General features: G+C 40.5%; 2 protein-coding genes across 7 annotated transcripts in view; both read left to right on the forward strand.

Moving 5' to 3' along the window:
* The window catches only part of LOC127647465 (serine/threonine-protein kinase/endoribonuclease IRE1-like), a 97398-nt gene extending 89540 nt beyond the window's left edge, over window positions 1-7858 (forward strand). Inside the window, exons 17-22 of the mRNA XM_052131725.1 lie at window positions 177-376; window positions 2188-2335; window positions 2420-2547; window positions 4595-4718; window positions 4843-4910; window positions 5863-7858. Of these exons, the coding sequence (XP_051987685.1) occupies window positions 177-376; window positions 2188-2335; window positions 2420-2547; window positions 4595-4718; window positions 4843-4910; window positions 5863-6219 (1025 nt within the window). The 3' untranslated portion in view covers window positions 6220-7858. The remainder of the gene's footprint in view (window positions 1-176; window positions 377-2187; window positions 2336-2419; window positions 2548-4594; window positions 4719-4842; window positions 4911-5862) is intronic.
* A 1614-nt stretch (window positions 7859-9472) lies between these two features.
* Window positions 9473-20554, forward strand: part of samd9l (sterile alpha motif domain containing 9 like) — a 33195-nt gene continuing 22113 nt past the window's right edge. For 2 of the 6 annotated variants that reach the window (XM_052132818.1, XM_052132822.1), the window contains exons 1-2: window positions 9498-9544; window positions 9659-9718. The gene's annotated coding sequence lies outside the window, so the exon portion shown is untranslated. Of the gene's footprint in view, window positions 9552-9658; window positions 9719-20554 lie in introns of all 6 variants that reach the window. The other 4 variants (XM_052132820.1, XR_007971146.1, XM_052132821.1 and 1 more) reach the window with 4 other exon arrangements.

Here is a 20554-nt window from a genome sequence, read left to right on the forward strand (position 1 = left end):
CCCTTTTTTGGGCATTAAAATGTGATTGGAATTTGAATGTCCAATAATCACAGTTGTCTCAAATAACCGTGGTTGGATCTAAAACCGCTATCAGACAGTTATTTAATAACAACGACAGGCTTAGTAACTTGTACGGAAACATGAATATTGACACTGACGGTCTAATTATTTTGTAGTTCACAGAGATCTGAAACCACATAACATCCTGGTATCGATGCCGAACACACATGGCAGAGTGAAGGCGATGATCTCAGACTTCGGTCTCTGTAAGAAGCTGGCGGTAGGCAGACACAGCTTTAGTCGGAGGTCAGGGGTCCCCGGCACAGAGGGCTGGATTGCACCGGAGGTGCTCAGTGAAGATGCAAAGCCAAACCCTGTAAGAGCTCAAATACAGACTTGTATAGATTTAGATTTTACACCATAACAAGGTCCACACTTTTTCTAACTCGCACAAGAAATGGCAAAAATCTAGTATAACAATACTATTAAGAATACTAATTAATATTTATTGTTTTTCATTTCAAGTGTTGTTTTATATAATAAAGCCAAACATATGTCGCTTCTAAGGCCTGAAACACACCTTATACCTGTATATTGCACACAGACTCTTTTAGCAATGTCAGTTAGTATACATTGTGCTCTCTGTGTTGCCACAAAGGGTGCAAAAAATTCCTCAATCTACCATCAGTTTTATCTTTTTGGTCAGCCACTCTCATGCTGGGGTTGGAAGATAATCTTGCTGAGCAAGTTAGCTGACACTTTAGACTCTGCAGCATATTGTGGCTGCCTCCTGCATTTTTCACACAAATTTAAATGCTCACCTTGCTCACACACAGTGCAAATTATTGCAAATTATTGGTGTTACTTTACAGAAACCCCCCTGTGGTGAGGTGAGCAAGAAACAGACACAGTGGGTGTAGCATCAGCCTGGGAGAGGCTTTTATTTTAAACAATAAACAACATAAAATGCTCAAGAAAGGGAATTAATGTTTCATGGGAAAAAAGTATTTAAAATAAAGAGGGATCTGGTGCCCTCACGGTCAATCGGGGCTTTGTGTAGGAAGGGGGATTGTCCATGAAATGTCCAAAGATGGGTCAGACGGCCGCACGCGCTCACCTCCTAGGCTTCTGTGGCGGCCAGTGTTCTCAAAGGGAGAGAGTCCGGCAGCGCATCTAATCCGGCCGGTGCCCTCCCCACTCTGCTCCTGGACCTGCGAGGATGCCAGTGTGTGCGCACACGGGGAAAGCCAGCTTGCACATCCACATTACCTCGTACATTGTCCAAAGCACTTTGAAGAAAAACACATCCAGTTTCCAATATCATCCTGCACTAAGGTGCACATCACCAGAAACACATAAAAACGGTCAAAGACGTCTATCTAGTGCATGTTTACATACACCAACAATTAAAAATAGCACAGCTGGGTGAAAGAACAGTTTGTTGAGCAGTTTATGCACAAAACAACAAGAGGCAGAGCAGTAGGCCTATATCTTGCTCTTTACGACCTGACCCGCCAGTGGGCGGGGCTAAGTGTGTGAGGATGTAAAGCAGGTGTTGATGTTTTTGCTGTAGAAGCAGTTATTAAAGAATGAGTACCCTTTGTGACATCACAAATAAGCAAATGTACCAGAGGAGGCATTTTGGCAACTTGGTTTCAATAAATGCTTTTATTGCATTGGGGATTAAGTTCTGAGTTAAAATGTACAATATATTTTTATAGTAGAAAGACCTCTTATATGTCAAAATATCAAGGAACTTGATTCCCCATGACATGACCCCTTTAAGCGGCATAAGAAAATCAGTGTTCACATCATGTTTCAGAACATTACTTATTCCAAAAACCCTGGAATAACCCATTTCCTTAAGTGCATGTTAACATGGTCATTTTAATGTTGTATGTTGGGTAACCACATCGTTCCCAATAGTCAACCACAATCTAGCACACAAGTTACTGCAATGCTGACTAAAGAGGCCACAAAAGTGCTGAGTTTATGTAACTGAAAATAAAAATGGCCTGTTTCATATCCTGATTCTATTCCTGCCTCTCTCTCTCTAAACCACATTTTTGTCTGTCTCTATTGCCCTGACAAGACATAGACATATCAAAACGTTCATACTTGTGTGCAACTAGCCCAGATTGTTTACTCTCAGTGGTCAGACAGTCACACTTCTCTCTGATATTTCAGACCTGCTTGGTAGACATCTTCTCTGCGGGCTGTGTGTTTTACTACGTGGTATCTGAGGGTCATCACCCCTTTGGAAAGTCCTTGCAGCGACAGGCAAACATCTTACAGGGTGCACACTTGCTGGAATACCTACAGCCCGACAGACATGGTAGGACCAGTGCATGTTCACATCAGAAGCATCAGAAGCATTTGTGATTTCACCGTTTGATTGTGTGAATGCCGTTTCATGCAGAGGATGTTCTTGCTCGTAACCTGATTGAGCAGATGTTGAGTATGGAGCCAGAGAAGAGACCCTCAGCAGACAGAGTGCTCAAACATCCATTTTTCTGGAGCCTGGAAAAACAGCTGCAGTTCTTCCAGGTTAGTTGGTTGGGTTGTAACTAGGGGTGTAACGGTTTATCGTGTCATGATCGCGGATCAAAAAAGTGACGATGCACATTGTGGATATCGGAGTTGTTTTTGTTTATTTTTAATTTTAGTAAATGAAAGCTTAAAGAAGTTTAATGGTAGTAAAAAAGTGTTTTAAATTAGCCTTAAATCACCTTTGATTTATTCTGTGACTAATTAAAAAAAAAAAAGGAAAAAGTTGACTATGTTTAATAATGTTTAATGAAAGGGGCGTTCATTTGTACTTTAAAAATCTAATAATTAATTTTAATGTATTGTCAAAATGGGTATTTCTAAAAGTAATGCAAAAATAATTAAATTAGATTACTTATTGTTAATGATTACATGTAATATATTGATTAGTTATAATTTGAAATCAGTAGCTTACATTTCAGAAATTATCAATTTCACACTAGTTAGTATTTATTTATTTACTCTGATGGTTAAAATTTTATTTTAGTGGCATTCAACTGATCACAATATATAATCAGGACATTAATAACATGAAAAACTACTATTCCAATTTGAAAACAATGTTCAGAACTAGGGATGCTCCGGAATTTCGGCCACCAAACATTTTCAGCCGAACCTTGTATTTGATGACTGTAGTTACACCTTTGTATGAATTTCAAGCATTGTATCGCCTTCATTCCTCAAAACATGATTGATGATGAGTTTCTAGAGAAAGCGGTTTCTTTTTTGCCATTCTTGACTTAATATTGACCTTAAGATATGCCAGTCTATTTTTGATATAATGCTGATATAAAGTGATTTTCTAGAACCAAATGATCAATTTAGCATGATTACTCAAGGATAAGGTGTTGGAGTGATGCTGCTGTCTAGATTTGATCAAAAATGACTTTTTTCAAATAGTGATGGTGCTGTTTTTTTACATCAGTAATGTCCTGAATATACTTTGTGATCAGTTGAATGCCACTTTGGTGAATTAAAGTGAATTAAAGTACCAATTTCCTTCCGAAACAGCAAAATCTGTACATTATTCCAAACTTTTGGCTGCCAGTGTATTTTTAGCAAGGTAAAAAACACATTGAGATTTAAATCTCGTTCGTAAAAGTGACCTGGCCAGGAAGGCAGCAAAAAAATGAAACTAACTACACACAAACAAAAAATCGGTAGCCAAAAGCATTTTAATGGTCACAAACCATTTTTTACAAGCGCTATATAAATTCATCTGATGATGCAAGCAAAGACAATCTTAAGTAGTGCTGCAACTAAATGATAATAGATTAATCTGTCGATTATTTTATTGATAAGTCGATTAATGGCATAAAGAAAGCATGTTATTCCACTCAACGTTCATCGGTAATGCTCGCCATGCAGACTGTCACGCTGCTGCCGCACACGAACACAATAGTTAGCTTGGGCTTGGCACTACATTTAGAAGCAAGCAGGGTGAATTAATTTCTGCCACAATGCATCTCAATGAAGACTTGTACCATATTTCACTACAGATTTCCATTGGAAAAATGAGGGGTGCTGCGAAGTTGTCCTAAATACACCGGAGGTTTCAGCTTCATTCCGACATAGAATAAAAAACGTTTACTAACTTTGATCTGCTTTTAAGTACTTGTTAGCATTTTAAACATAGTATTAACAAATTCCATTAGTGTCATTTTATCATATGACCCATGTTTTCAAGTGTTGGGTCTCTTCCAAATAGAGAAACCACAGCTGCAAAAAAAAGATACTGTACATTGTACAAAAAAAAGACATGAGTACAAGACAAGAGCACAGACCCAACTAATTGATAATGACAGTTGTAGACTATTTTCATTATTTAATTTGAATAATTTAATTAGTTTTTATGAATTAGTTACAACCCTTGTAAGTTTTTCTTTTCCCCAGTTCTGTGCAAACACAGGGAGCAATCCAATGTCCAGTGTTGTGTTATCAACAAATCACAGCGATATTCATCTAAAATGAATCTCACAACGTTCAGTTTGAATGCTCAGTGGCAGTTGTGAGGTGACGTGTTTGTATGTTTTACACTGTCTTATAGGATGTAAGTGATAGAATAGAGAAGGAGCCGTTAGATGGACCAATCGTGAGGCAGCTGGAGAGAGGGGGGCGGGTTGTGGTGAAAGGTGATTGGAGGGATCATATCACAGTCCCTCTACAGACTGGTGAGCACTCTGACATTTCAATTATTCTTGACCATTCTCATGATTTTATTTCTCTTTTAATCTTTAAACAGCAATATTTGCTCTGCAAATCATGTGATTGAAATGCCAAGGATTCTTCTTTCAGATCTACGCAAATTTCGATCATACAAAGGTGGATCGGTCAGGGATCTTTTACGTGCCATGAGAAATAAGGTGAGTTTACTAAATCGCATCAGTTTATTGATTTTGACCACAAACATCATGTGATTATTGCAACACAATCAGAATACAGTGGCATGAAAGGCTTATTTGAGTCATTCTTTATATGTGATACCTCATCGACCTTATGACAAAAAAAAGATGTACATAAATAGAGCGCATTACTAGTCCTGGCTACCATATTGGAATTCCTGTAATTAGAGTTTCTGACTAGAAAATACCGTTCACGTCACTAATAATGTACAAGATGGAAAGTGCCAAGTTCTCACTTACATAAATTCCTTGAATTTGTTGCTGGAAAAAGTTATTTTTTATTCAGTGCATGTATAAGCCCTGTGGTGGAAATGACACTGTGGTGTGAATTTTCATGACTTGAATGACATAAATCTCCTGTGACGCATGTACAGACACTTTTGGACTTTGTTATTAGACAAATTGAATAAATTAGTGAGTGCAAAAAACATTTTTAGATAAAATGGCACAAAATAATAAAAACAATGATATAAACAAGTTTAATATTTAAATAAGATAATTGGCAATTGATTTATTGCCAGTTAGTAATACCACATGCACTGTAAACCTGGAATTTTCTAGTGCCATTTTCCAGTCATGGAAAAGTCATCACATTAATAATCACACTGAACCATGTAGGAAACGACCTTTCTGGATGTGAGAAACTGCAGTCAAAACCACCAAGAAATGTCCAAATAAAAGCTTGATTTAAATGGATGCATGTTTTTGCCTAAATATTACACTTGTTGGGGACATAAAATGTCCTGGAAAATTGTGCTTTGAAAAGAGTGAGAACCCTGATTATGCATCAGCTCTAATAGAGCTTTAACAAACAATTTTGCAGTGTTTTAAAAAAAAAAAAAAAAAAAGGAGAAACTCATATTTGTCTTTAACACAGTTTTGCTCATTTTTTTTCCCTCTGTATCCCCTGCAGAAGCATCATTACAGGGAGTTACCTGAGGAGGTGCAGGAGACGCTGGGCTCCATTCCAGATGACTTTGTGTCCTACTTCACCTCCCGCTTCCCTCTCCTCCTGCAACACACACACCTGGCCATGCGCTCCTGTGCGGTGGAGCGCCCCTTCCTGCCTTACTACCACACCTCTGAACTGATCACACACAGCACACAGACTCTGCCCTCCCAGCACACCAGCCAATCAGTGCCCTCAGACTTATCACCATCCAATCAGACTGCAGCACCACCTCCACATGCATTACCAAACACACAATCTGAAGAGTCAGTGTCACCTGAGCTGAGCACGGAGCACAGAATGACTGATGGGCTCGTTTAAATGGACACGTTCCCCGGATGATCCGTCTCGCTACCTTGATGCCGTCTGGGTCTGCAGTGCCCCGGCTGTGTCACTGCAGCGGTCAACGTCCCATCTGAAGTGCCTTATGTGCTCGTTTCAGACAGCAGCTCTTGTGTGAGCGACCTGCAGGTTCTTTGTGAAGATAATATGGACGACGCTGGAGACTTTGAGTGGCCTGTTATGTGATCACTGAACGCTGATGTAGTCATTCCATTTTTAAAACATTAAAGACTTTTGTAAAATATGGGCACTGTTGCACACATTTGGAAGGCGAGAAATATTTTTGTTGAACACGAAGTGAACGTAACAAATTCTGCTGGCAATGTTGGTGGGTGAACCTCACAAAAAAATGAAAGGCTCATATTTCACCCTAAAATAAAAATAAAGTTTATAAAGAAAATTAAGACTATTTTAGGACAATTTTTGCCTTGTGATATTATTTTCTTTAAAATTATCCACATTTTCCCAATATATTCTCATTAATATAATGCATTTATTTTTAAACCTAAACAGTTCAAAATTATTTTTATTCTCTATGCTCAAAAGATTTTCACTATTGTAATGCAATTATTTTGTTATTTATCTTTTATAATTATTATTCAAATGTATCATTATGTAAAATCATTATAATTGAAGTTAATTTACAATCATTGTTTTAATTTTTAAGCATAAATTAAAGGCAGAACAACAATACCACCATGATGTAAAAATGCTTTAAATTATTATAATTTTTTTATAGCACTAATGAGAATTTGGCGGGAAATGTACTTAACTCATGAAATATGTCACAGTGCAAAAATCTTATTGGTCCTAAAATAGACTAAATATCCTTTATGCTAAATGTAATTTCTCTTATTTCTTGTTATTTGGGGTTGAAGTATTGTCTTGATATGTTTTGTTAAATTCACCTTTCTTTTCAACCTGAGAAAGTGTACTATTGAACTGATAAATTTGCACATATTTTGATCACTGCTAATTGAAGTGGCCATTGTGCCTTTTAAATGACACTGTGTGGTGTGTTTTGGTCCTGAGGTAAGGCTGTTGTTTGCTTTGCATTTGCTGCTGTTAACATCAGAATCAACTGGGTCACATTAGAGGTGGGCTGTCTTTTCAAGTTCCAGGTATACTATTATGACTAAATGAATTATCCTATGCTTATAACTTCAGTTAAGCCCTTTATATGTTGGCTTACTTTATTTCAATAAAACATGGCAAACTGGGTGAATTCATGCCCTTGGATGCTGGATAGTGCTATTGTTGCATTTTTGCTTTTGGGTGATTCTCTGAAATAGTTCTTATAAGAATACATGGAAAAATTAAAATTTTTGTTTTGTTTCAAATAGATAATGAACTTCAAATCTATGAACTGCTGTCAGGAAATACATAAGAGAGGCTTTACTTCAAAGTGCCATCAAGATAATTCATTTTTATCTTACCAAGCATTGTAACAAACCACATTCAGTTTTGAATTGAAAGATTTCAAATAGAGCTTTTATAATGTAACATGTTTTTATAATGTTCTATATATATATTATAAATGGCACATTTGGAGAAAATTGATTAAAATACATTGATGCTTTTTTACATGTGTTAATAAACGCTGCCATTGTGCAATGCATCCATGCTTTTTTTTCTAATTTCTTTTTTTTTTACTGACCAATGGAATGATCCGGAAAACCATACAGTTTGTAAATACACCTGACACAGGCTCTAGTTTATGCCATTGCAGCCTACTATAGAGTACATAAAGACAGAATGGTGTGCTTTGTAAAGCATGGACACATTTGGAAGGTGACAAATCTTTTTGTCGAGCATCTGAAGACGACACAAGAAATTAAGCTGTGCAGTGTAGTGGGTGAACCTTATAAAAATATGGCAGGCTTATATTTCAGATGGGTCAATCATTCTCTGTTAACTCTTCACTTACTGTTTTCAGTTCTATTTGTTCTAAAACATTAGCATTTTTGAGCCAGGGGATCATGGTGGGCAATGGGGGTTTTGGAGTGGTATTTTCGATTTATTATAAGGTCTGGTATAGATTATGTGAAGAGACTTTACAATAAGTGAACTGACTTATTTACTGGACGTACACATTATAGATGAACATAACACATGAACATCTATGATAGTAAAGCATTGGATACTTTTTCTACATTATATGTAGACATCTCTGGAAAAAAATAAAAGCTCCTGCATGGGTAGTATTTTAGTGGACTGAAGAAATTATCAGGGCTGTCAATTTAATGTGTTAATTAAAATAATAAATATTTTGCTGATATGAGCTTTTGGGTGCTCTATACTTGCTGTAGCTTAAAAAAAATTAGGTGACTGACATGACAGTCTAATTTTGTGTACAAAGTCACAAATATAAATATGACTAGTCAATATGTTGTTAAATATTTCAATAAGGCTATTAAATGATTTGTTGTTTAAAATAATTCTTTAACAAAATACTTAAAATTACGGATGAAGGTCTCAGACCAAATAATAAAAAATCTCAAGCTATATGACAGTGGGTGGGACTATTTCTAATATATATATACATATAAATGTATATATACACACGCATCAGCTCTAACAAACTATTTTCCAGTGTTTTATATGAAAAACGGGGGAAAACTCATTTGTCTTCGACACAGTTTTGCTCATTTTGTTCCCTCTGTATCCCCTGCGGAGTTACCTGAGGAGGTGCACGCCAATCAGTGCCCTCGGGCTTATCACCATCCAATCAGACTGCAGCACCACACCTCCACATGCATTGCCAAACACGCAATCTGAACGGAAAAATATCTAAAATAATGATAATAAAAATCTATATTTTGCTTGAAATATGCTCTTTATCAAATGGTGTGACTGTCCCGGACAGTCTGTCCAGTGTAACTGTGATTAAATGTAAGCTACTTTAAATAATAAGTAGCCAATAGGCCTATACATTCTATTAAATTACATGGTCTTAATTTTAAAACATGGTTATGTTCAAAAATAAAATGGAAATCGCTCTAAAAAGTAGAGGTTTTTACCAGCCCCACCGCAGGGCGAAGGGATCACTGCAGCATAAAAGTACGTTTTTGCTCAAATATTTTTTTATAAATATTTCCGTTTTCTCCACTATTATGACATTCTATGGCTTGTCACGTTTAAAAGGCTGGCGTTATGAGAGTTTAAAAAAAATATGCGGGAAATTATAACTCTCATCTTCAGGAAAACGAAAGTTATGAGCTCACACGTGATTGCATAAGCAGTGAGAGTCGAGAAGAGCTGCACAGAGTTTTGATGATCTACAATGACTGAACTCGTTTATTGGGTACGAGGTGTGAGATACAAATAACCTTACACTTGACTGTGTTATATTTGATGAACATTGGCATGTACACATTATTCAAATGTTTGTTACAATTTGGAATATTTATTTTCCTAGTTTGTGTCGTGTATGTGAGGGCGGTTTCTTCTGAACTTCGGAACCCCAAACGGAAACTGAGTGAGTAGGTTTTTTTTAAATCGCCACTTCATATATTTTGCCACTGTAGAATAGGGGAACTTTCTGTCTTTAACTTTAATGTTGAAGTTGGACAAGATAGAGCGTGACATTCTAAAACGCTAAACGTTAATCTCGTAATAAACATTAGCAGCCTAGTATACTGCGACACCGTATTCCGAGAGGAAATACAAGAAGCTACAGTAGCTGTACGCAACAGTTACAGCATTTATAGATGCATTTGAAATGGTAGATGGAGTCCGGGCAGTGACGCAGTTCATGTTCAAATTGGTTACATTTTTAAGGGAAATATAGAGGATTGCTCTCTTCTTTCCGTTCAGTAGCCTTTAAGAAATTTGTACGAGTTGCGCACGTAAATGTTGCGGTTTCTTCTGTACGTCTGTTGTTGCGCGATGAACTCTAGATACTTCAGCAGAGAGGTGCACTTGTATAATAATGAATTGGAAAGATTGGACGGTCAAAGGAAGTTCCGCTTGCTGTTTGCCATAGTGGCTGTTTATCTGCGGCGAAAATGCAAATGCCGGTCTGTCTGGGTCCATAAAACCCCCGCAATCTCAGATACACCTTTACACGCAGTATTTTACTTAAAAATGTCCTTGCACGTGGGAAGAGACATATCATAGAGAGCACTGGAAAATTGCAAACAGCAAGAATTAGCCTTCCATCCATCTTTCCGTAGGAGCTGAGAGAGAGAGGATCACGTGAGCTCTCCCGTCTTCTCTGTCGCTTCCGTTAGTCGCTCTTCATTTGAATAAAGTTGAACTTGTTGTCGGTACCATAGACATAATCATATGTCTATGGACATAATTGTCGGTACACGATCCGTTCCACCTGCACGATCTGTTCTACGCATGCGCGTAAATACGTAGTAGAAAACGTCACGGTTTTCCTACACTATCGGTACCACGCATGAGATGAAACACTTGACGGCCAGGCGGCACAACTTGCGGCATATTTGTGTAACGTTATTAGGGCCCTTACATAGTCAACGTGAGCTACGCAAGCAAGCAACGCGAGTGACGCGAGCGACGTGCTCCCTTTCATAGTCCGCAAGCAGACGCACGTGTCAGGGGCGATGCGTGAAATGCAATACACGGCTCCCGCAACAGGGGGTAGTAGAGTCTGGTGATATTAGTAGAGTCGGGTCACCATATTCAGACCAAAATGGCAACTGAAGAGGAGTGCATATTGCTGATTTTATATAGGTGGCATCAAAGGCAGCGCAGAGATAGACGGTGGTATGTTCGCCCTTTAAATCAAAAAAGAGATCAGGATGGTGAGTTTGTGTCTCTGGTGCTTCCCATGCGAAGCATGGACGAGGAGAGACATTTCCAATATTTTAGGATGTCGGCGCCAAAATTTGATGTATTGCTATCAAAAGTCGTCCGCTTTCTCCCGGACACTCACCTAAATCACCGCTACCCGATTGGAGCTTCGCAAAGGCTTGCAGTGACTCTGCGGTACCTCACAACAGGCATCAGCCTGCAGACACACTCTGCCAGCTACAAAATGGGCACCAGCACTGTTGCGGGCTTTGTAGAGGAGATGTGTTGTGCCATCTGGGATGCCCTTCAAGGGGAGTTCATGGCCTTTCCTTCGCGCAGTCAGTGGCAGGACATAGCGGAGGAGTTTTGGAGACAGTGGCAGTTTCCCCTATGTGTCGGGCCGATTGACGGGAAGCATGTTCGCATCAGAGCACCACCACGATCAGGCAGCGACTTCTACAATTACAAAGGGTTTTTTTCTATTATCCTTATGGCAGCTGCTGATGCGAACTATAGATTTATTTACGTCGATGTTGGCGCATTCGGTCGTGAGAGCGATGGAGGTGTGTTGGGCCGCAGTGCGTTTGGATCCAGACTGGCAGAGGGCAATCTCAATCTACCTGCTCCTGCTGTTCTATCGGGAACCACAACGCCCAGTCCTTATTTTTTCCTGGGGGATGAGGCATTTCCCTTACAGGAGAACCTGATGCGACCTATTCAGGTGAGAATAAAAATAATTGATAACAGACCTGCTCGATAAAATAGCCCAGAAAGTAATGAAAAAGAGAGCGTGCACTGGTCTTAGCTCGTTTATAGATTGTTTTATATTTATTGTTAATAACATTCTGCTTCTGACCACGCACACACACTGTGCCATACGCACAGTGTGCGTAATTGGCGCCAGCCAAGTCATCTGTTCTGTCTAGTTACTGCACTGACACTTATTTGTTTTCTCATTAAAAGGCACGAACCTGCAGGATAGGAAGCGCATTTACAATTACCGACAGGCCAGGGCGAGACGCGTGGTGGAGAATGCCTTCGGTATATTGACTGCGCGCTTCCGAATTTTCAGCCGCCCGATTGACTGCAAACCTGAAAAAGCGGTGAAGCTTGTGAAGGCGTGCGTGGCTCTCCACAACTTTCTGGCATCCACTGAACGTGCCAGATACATGCCCGCCACCTTTGTGGATGCGACGTCTGACACCGGAGAGGTCCAGCCTGGAGAGTGGAGGCAGCACGTTCGCGGGGACCGGAACATGGTCGACGGACCACGGTGTTCGGTCGGCAGCAGCAGACCCTCCCGGAGGCGGCACTTGTCAGGGAGCAGCTGGCTGACTTCTTTTTATCAGATGCGGCGTGTTTCCCCACCAGTACAGTGTGCTACGATTGGGTAGCACTGACCAATAAATTGATAAAAGGTCAGCTTGGAAGCATGAGTTTTTTTATTAGTTAACACTTCACACATTTTAACTAATTTGGTATTATGTGAAAACCATTAATTCATATCCATATACAATACTAAAATTATGCCTTCTGAGCGTACAGCCTAGCCAACATTGAAATGGTGACAGAGTAATTAATTTTCATATTAAGGCTACTGAATGTTGTTAACATGTTTCACACAGAACATGACCTAACAAATGTCAATAACAAATAACGTCAGTAACAGCATGTAGCCTACAATATTGGAAGACAAATAGTCAAATTAAAAGGGCTCATACTGCCGCATGAGCTGTTTGATATCACGCATCAAAATTGCGCTTTGTTCCTGTGGGAGATTTTGTAGAAAATGGCACAGGTAATTACAAAAAGTGGTGTGTACGTCTCTCTTTTAGCTTTCCCTCTCCTCTCTCTATCCTGCCGTATTTCCTGCAGCCTATCGAGGAGCGTGCAGCTCAAATGTATCCATAATCGGCCTGTGGCTTTTGCGCTTCCTTTTACCACCACGGGAGGCTGATGATGTCGGGGTGATAGGGGATGAGATGGTGTAGAAGCGGTCGAAGCCACTAGTGTCGGGGTAGTGGGAGGGTCAGATAGAAGTGGGGAAAACTGGGATATGGATGAGTCGGGATTGGGGGTAGCTGAAGGTGCCTGATCTCCCTGCGCAATAATGCTTTCCTCCTCCTCCTCCTCGTCTCCCTCACCTGCCTACACAGAAAGAAAATGTAGGCCTACTCCTGTTTCAAACGTCCTGACCAAATCAGTAGCCTACCATTCTCAGTATAATGACAGCTATAAAGACATAAAAATATTATAACTTAAATTTAAATGTACAAATTGAATGGATTTGAATGCACACACACACACACACACACTCCTATCTCTCTCTCTCTCTCTCTCTCTCCTGCCGTAGGCTATTTCAGCCAGTCTCGAGAAGGGCACACATGACTGACTTCTAGATAGGCTAAGCACACGACGTTGTTTACATACCGAAAAATTTGACTCTGTACTCCTATGCTTTATGAATTCACTCAACCAGCTAAGTTGAGTCAATACTTTTGGGTAGCCGAAACTTAGCTGCCCCGCACCACTTCTGCACGCCACCTTCCACTTTTTGTGCGCCCTAGTAAACTTGTCACAGTGATTTTTCCAGTCCGTTTTCACATTCTCTACGGTCTTTCCCATCGCGGTTGCAACCTTCCTCCAGGCATTTTCCAACGCTATTTTATTGGAGTGTAATTGCGACGAACTGTCGTATAAATGTGGATGTATGCGTATAAGCTCGCATAATTTTTAACCGCGTAGTATTGCGCGCATCGGTGCGTTGCGTATCAAAAACTAGGACGACACATTTGGCTACGCATCGACGCATAAGGGCCCTTTCATAGTCAACGCATCGGTACGCGTACGCGTCTGAAAGGCTACGCTTCGGCCGCCATTATGCGTCGATGCGTAGCCAAATGTGTCGTCCTAGTTTTTGATACGCTACGCTACCGATCGCGCTAATACTACGCGATGTCGATGGAGGCGACATTGCAAGTATTGTACATTAATTCAAGTATATTATGTTTACAGAAGAAGATTTGATTACAATGGCGGCTAAGAGGAAAAATTATGCGAGCTTATACGCATACATCCACATTTATACTACAGTTCGATCGCAATTACACTCCAATAAAATAGCGTTGGAAAATGCCTGGAGGAGGTTGCAACCGTGATGGGAAAGACCGTAGAGAATGTGAAAGCGGACTGGAAAAATCACCGTGACAAGTTTACTAGGGCTACAAAAAGTGGAAGGTGGCGTGCAGAAGTGGTGCTGGGCAGCTAAGTTTCGACTACCCAAAGTATTGACTCAACTTAGCTGGTTGAGTGAATTCATAAAGCATAGGAGTACAGAGTAAAATTTTTCGGTATGTAAACAACGTCGTGTGCGTAGCCTATCTAGAAGTCAGTCGTGTGCCCTTCTCGAGACTGGCTGAAATAGCCTACGGCAGGAGAGAGAGAGAGATAGGAGTGTGTGTGTGTGTGTGTGTGGGCGTGCATTCAAATCCATTCAATTTGTACATTTAAATTTAAGTTATAATATTTTTATGTCTTTATAGCTGTCATTATACTGAGAATGGTAGGCTACTGATTTGGTCAGGACGTTTGAAACAGGAGTAGGCCTACATTTTCTTTCTGTGTAGGCAGGTGAGGGAGACGAGGAGGAGGAGGAGGAAAGCATTATTGCGCAGGGAGATCAGGCACCTTCATCTACCCCCAATCCCGACTCATCCATATCCCAGTTTTCCCCACTTCTATCTGACCCTCCCACTACCCCGACACTAGTGGCTTCGACCGTTTCTACACCATCTCATCCCCTATCACCCGACATCATCAGCCTCCGTGGTGGTAAAAGGAAGCTAAAAGCCACAGGCCGATTATGGATACATTTGAGCGTACGCTCCTCGATAGGCTGCAGGAAATACGGCAGGATAGAGAGAGGGAAAGCGAAAAGAGAGACGTACACACCCCTTTTTGTAATTACCTGTGCCATTTTCTACAAAATCTCCCACAGGAACAAAGCGCAATTTTGATGCGCGATATCAAACAGCTCATGCGGCAGTATGAGCCCTTTTAATTTGACTATTTGTCTTCCAATATTGTAGGCTACATGCTGTTACTGACGTTATTTGTTATTGACATTTGTTAGGTCATGTTCTGTGTGAAACATGTTAACAACATTCAGTAGCCTTAATATGAAAATTAATTACTCTGTCACCATTTCAATGTTGGCTAGGCTGTACGTTCAGAAGGCATAATTTTAGTATTGTATATGGATATGAATTAATGGTTTTCACATAATACCAAATTAGTTAAAATGTGTGAAGTGTTAACTAATAAAAAAAACTCATGCTTCCAAGCGACCTTTTATCAATTTATTGGTCAGTGCTACCCAATCGTAGCACACTGTACTGGTGGGGAAACACGCCGCATCTGATAAAAAGAAGTCAGCCAGCTGCTCCCTGACAAGTGCCGCTCTCGGGAGGGTCTGCTGCTGCCGACCGAACACCGTGGTCCGTCGACCATGTTCCGGTCCCCACAGCGTGCTGCCTCCACTCTCCAGGCTGGACCTCTCCGGTGTCAGACGTCGCATCCACAAAGGTGGCGGGCATGTATCTGGCACGTTCAGTGGATGCCAGAAAGTTGTGGAGAGCCACGCGCGCCTTCACAAGCTTCACCGCTTTTCAGGTTTGCAGTCAATCGGGCGGCTGAAAATTCGAGGCGCGCAGTCAATATACCGAAGGCATTCTCCACCAGCGTCTCGCCCTGGCCTGTCGGTAATTGTAAATGCGCTTCCTATCCTGCAGGTTCGTGCCTTTTAATGAGAAAACAAATAAGTGTCAGTGCAGTAACTAGACAGAACAGATGACTTGGCTGGCGCAATTACGCACACTGTGCGTATGGCACAGTGTGTGTGCGTGGTCAGAAGCAGAATGTTATTAACAATAAATATAAAACAATCTATAAACGAGCTAAGACCAGTGCACGCTGTCTTTTCATTACTTTCTGGGCTATTTTATCGAGCAGGTCTGTTATCAATTATTTTTATTCTCACCTGAATAGGGTCGCATCAGGTTCTCCTGTAAGGGAAATGCCTCATCCCCAGGAAAAAATAAGGACTGGGCGTTGTGGTTCCCGGTAGAACAGCAGGAGCAGGTAGATTGAGATTGCCCTCTGCCAGTCTGGATCCAAACGCACTGCGCCCAACACACCTCCATCGCTCTCACGACCGAATGCGCCAACATCGACGTAAATAAATCTATAGTTCGCATCAGCAGCTGCCATAAGGATAATAGAAAAAACCCTTTGTAATTGTAGAAGTCGCTGCCTGATCGTGGTGGTGCTCTGATGCGAACATGCTTCCCGATCAATCGGCCCGACACATAGGGAAACTGCCACTGTCTCCAAAACTCCTCCGCTATGTCCTGCCACTGACTGCGCGAAGGAAAGGCCATGAACTCCCCTTGAAGGGCATCCCAGATGGCACAACACATCTCCTCTACAAAGCCCGCAACAGTGCTGGTGCCCATTTTGTAGCTGGCAGAGAGTGCCTGCAGGCTGATGCCTGTTGTGAGGTACCGCAAAGTCACTGCAAGCCTTTGCGAAGCTCCAATCGGGTAGCGGTGATTTAGGTGAGTGTCCGGGAGAAAGTGGACGACTTTTGATAGCAATACATCAAATTTTGGCTCGACATCCTAAAATATTGGAAATGTCTCTCCTCGTCCATGCTTCGCATGGGAAGCACCAGAGACACAAACTCACCATCCTGATCTCTTTTTTGATTTAAAGGGCGAACATACCACCGTCTATCTCTGCGCTGCCTTTGATGCCGCCTATATAAAATCAGCAATATGCACTCCTCTTCAGTTGCCATTTTGGTCTGAATATGACGTGACCCGACTCTACTAATATCACCAGACTGTACTACCCCCTGTTGCGGGAGCGGTGTATTGCATTTCACGCATCGCCCGTGACACGTGCGTCTGCTTGCGGACTATGAAAGGGAGCACGTCGCTCGCGTCACTCGCGGTGCTTGCTTGCGTAGCTCACGTTGACTATGTAAGGGCCCTAATGGCGGCCGAAGCGTAGCCTTTCAGACGCGTACGCGTACCGATGCGTTGACTATGAAAGGGCCCTTAGTTGTATTGTGTTTAACATTTCACAGCGGGTCTATTTTGATGCTTTTAAATGTAGCTTACGCTATGCATTACGATGTGTTTACGTGGTTGCCAATCCAAAATAATGAAGGAGTTGTGAGTTGTTACATGAACATACATGGCCAGTTTCCTCCATACTCTCCTTTGCGATTCATTGCTGTATGGTATTAGGCTTAACTTACCGTGTTTTGGTCTGAGGTCAGTAGTACTGTCAAAGACGGTTTGTGTAATTTTTTATAATTAAAATCTGCTAGTATTTATTACATTTTAAGTTGAGTAATTTTGTATTAGTATGGGTCTATATAGGCTAATATCTATATAATCTAAATGATGAAAATAATCCCTTCAATGTTGTTTACAGAAGACTATAAGAAACATAATATGCATTTCTGCCTAGACTATCTGCACTTACATGAAGAAAGAACTACAAACAAGTCTGGGGATACGTTATAGAGTATTTCAAACTGACAATGGAAATGACTTGAAAGAAGCATGTGTACACACAGAAGTGACATGAGACCAGCGGTGAACAGTAGTGAAGTACACTTTTTGAGTATCTTTATTTAAGAGTAAAAAATTCTCTCTCTCTCACACACAAACAAACGCAGAGTGTGGGGTGCACAGTCACCCAGATACACTCACACTAATAAAATGTATATGGGTGACTGTGCACCCCAACTCCAGCATTTACTCTCAGGTTGAGGGTGTCTTTGCAAAAAATCACGAAGGTTTCCATGTCCTGGATGTTTTCAAAAATGAACGTGAAAGGCTCCATGGCATAGCACTTCATTGACTCCTTCAGCACCCTCCACGCTTTCATTTGGTCATCATGATCCATCAACATGCATGCTGGTTCTTGCACCTGGCCAGTGAAAAGCCCAAGACTGTTCCTCACAATGTATTCTGCCTGGTACATATGTTTCAATGTGAGGGGCAGCTCCTCCACTTCTACCTGTTCCTCCTATGATAAAGTAAAATACCATAAATTAAGACTACACTACAACATAAGATGTTTTGGGTCTTTCAAAAGGGGCCTAAAGACATATTTTCAGCATAAATTAAATAGTTATGAGTTATGGTTTGTATATTATTGTATTTTCATTAGGCTCTTAATTGCAAACCTTTGTATTGTTTTTATTTGTAAGCCACTTTGGACAAAAGCATCTGCTAACTCATATAAACCATAACATGCACAAAGTAAATACAGGTAGGTCTCACAAAATTAGAATATTGTGGAAGTTTGTCAATTTCAATAATTCAAATGTAAAACGTGAAACTCATACATTATATAGATTAATTAGACACTAATGCGAAATATTTCTTATTATGCATGTTAATTTTGATTACTACGGCTTATATCTAAAGAAAACCCAAAATTCAGTATTTCACAAAATTAGAATATCACATACAACCAATAAAAAAACAAGAATTTTTAATACAGAAATGTCAGTCTTCTGAAAAATATGTACACGTATATGCACTAAATACTTGGTTGGGCCTCCATTTGCTTGAAATACTGCATCAGTGTGACGAGGCATGGAGACAATCCACATGTGGCACTGCTGAGGTGTTATGGAAGCCTAGGTTTCTTTAAAAGCAGCTTTCAGCTCACCTGCATTGTTGTATCTCGTACCTCCGATCTTCCTGTTGGCAATGCAACATAGATTCCCTTTGGGGTTCAGGTCAGACGAGTTTGCAGGGCAATCAAGCGCGTTGACTCCTTGGTCATTAAACCAGGTATTGGTACTTTTGGCAGTGTGGGCAGGTTCCAATTTCTGAAATTCTGGATATTTCAGTTTATTTTTTATTTGCAAAAACATCTACAATTCTGTATTTTTCTGTCACTATGGGGTACTGAGTGTAGATTAAGAAGAAGAAAAAATTAACAAATGTCTCTAGGAGATGGCTGCAATGTAACGAAGGGTGAAACATTGACCACGTTTACATGCACCCTCTTAAATAATGGGATTTTAGCAATATTGCGATTATACTTTACCTCGTGTAAACACAATACTTAATAATGTGATTAAGCTCATAATCGCATCAACTATAAAAAAGTATTAAAACAGGTGGCGTACGGCGTTTTTAATAGCAGTACGCGGCCATGTAAACACTTTAATCGCACTAACTGAAGTGCGCGTGTGTTTTTGTCACGCACCTTAAGCGCGTATTCATTTTAAACTTGACATTAGGAAGTTTTCCCTGAACTCTGTCAACACGACTCACTGTCAGCAGTCTGCCTTCATCCAGAAACAGCTCAAATAACGTGACAGCAGTGTATAAAACTGTTACAGGCACCGACATAATATTAGAGCCCGTTTGTTATTTAACATACGTAAATTAAAACAGTGGACAGTATATGAGTTCATCATTTGTGCTCTGCATTGGGCTATGTGTGAATAATCAGAAAATAAAAACTTTATGTAGGAGTGAAGAGGTTTGCTCCAGTCATGTAAACATCTTACTGCGATTAACTCTGATCATTGGAAATAATCGCATTATTGGTGTTTTTTTAGCCTGTGTGCACTAAATGTATCCTGTCCCAAATGTTTTCTTATATACCTTAAAATAGTGGCACGGTGGCTCAGTGGTTAGCACTCTTGCCTCACAGCAAGAAGGTCCTGGGTTCAAGTCCTGGCTCAACTAGGCTCTAGGGGCAGTGGTGGCTCAGTGGTAGTGGTGGCTCAGTGGTTGAGGCTCAGGGTTACTGACCAGAAGGATGGGGGTTCAAGCCCCAGCATGCCACTGTTGGGCTCTTGAGCAAGGCCCTTAACCCTATCTGCTCCAGGGGTGCCATATCATGGCTGACCCTGCACTCTGACCCCAGCTTAGCTGGGATATGTGAAAACTAATAAATTTCACTCTATATATGCAAAAAACTGTGTGTATAATCTGTGACCAAAATAAAGGATAAAAAAAAAAAAAAAATGTAACACCACTTGACCCATGGTGAAATGCTGTTTTGTCTCACTATATACAGTGTACTGTATATGGTTGAAATAACAATAAACCCACTTGACTTGAACTGTTTGTTACGATCTTTGAATATATCACGTGACGTAACGTGTTGTATAAATCTATATAATGTATCAGTTTCAAGTTTTACATTTAATTCAGTAATTCACACACTTTTCCACAATATTCAAATTTTTTTAGACCTACCTGTATAGAATGCATACGTGAAAATGGTTGTCTGGTTAGTTTGGTCATACCTTGACTATTTGGGGTCGAGAAATCCTATAAATAGGTGGTAGGGTGCCTGCCATCAGCTGTTCTGCCTCCTCTGTCCAGAAGGCAAAGCGCTGCCCGAAGTTCTGCCCATGCCTATTCAAAAGTATGGTACTTTTAATGTAGCATAATTGTAAAGCAGACCAATGTTTTACTGCTTGCAATGTGTCCTACCTTGCGATCGA

This window comes from Xyrauchen texanus, chromosome 8 (assembly GCF_025860055.1).
Source record: "Xyrauchen texanus isolate HMW12.3.18 chromosome 8, RBS_HiC_50CHRs, whole genome shotgun sequence".
Classification (NCBI taxonomy): domain Eukaryota; kingdom Metazoa; phylum Chordata; class Actinopteri; order Cypriniformes; family Catostomidae; genus Xyrauchen; species Xyrauchen texanus.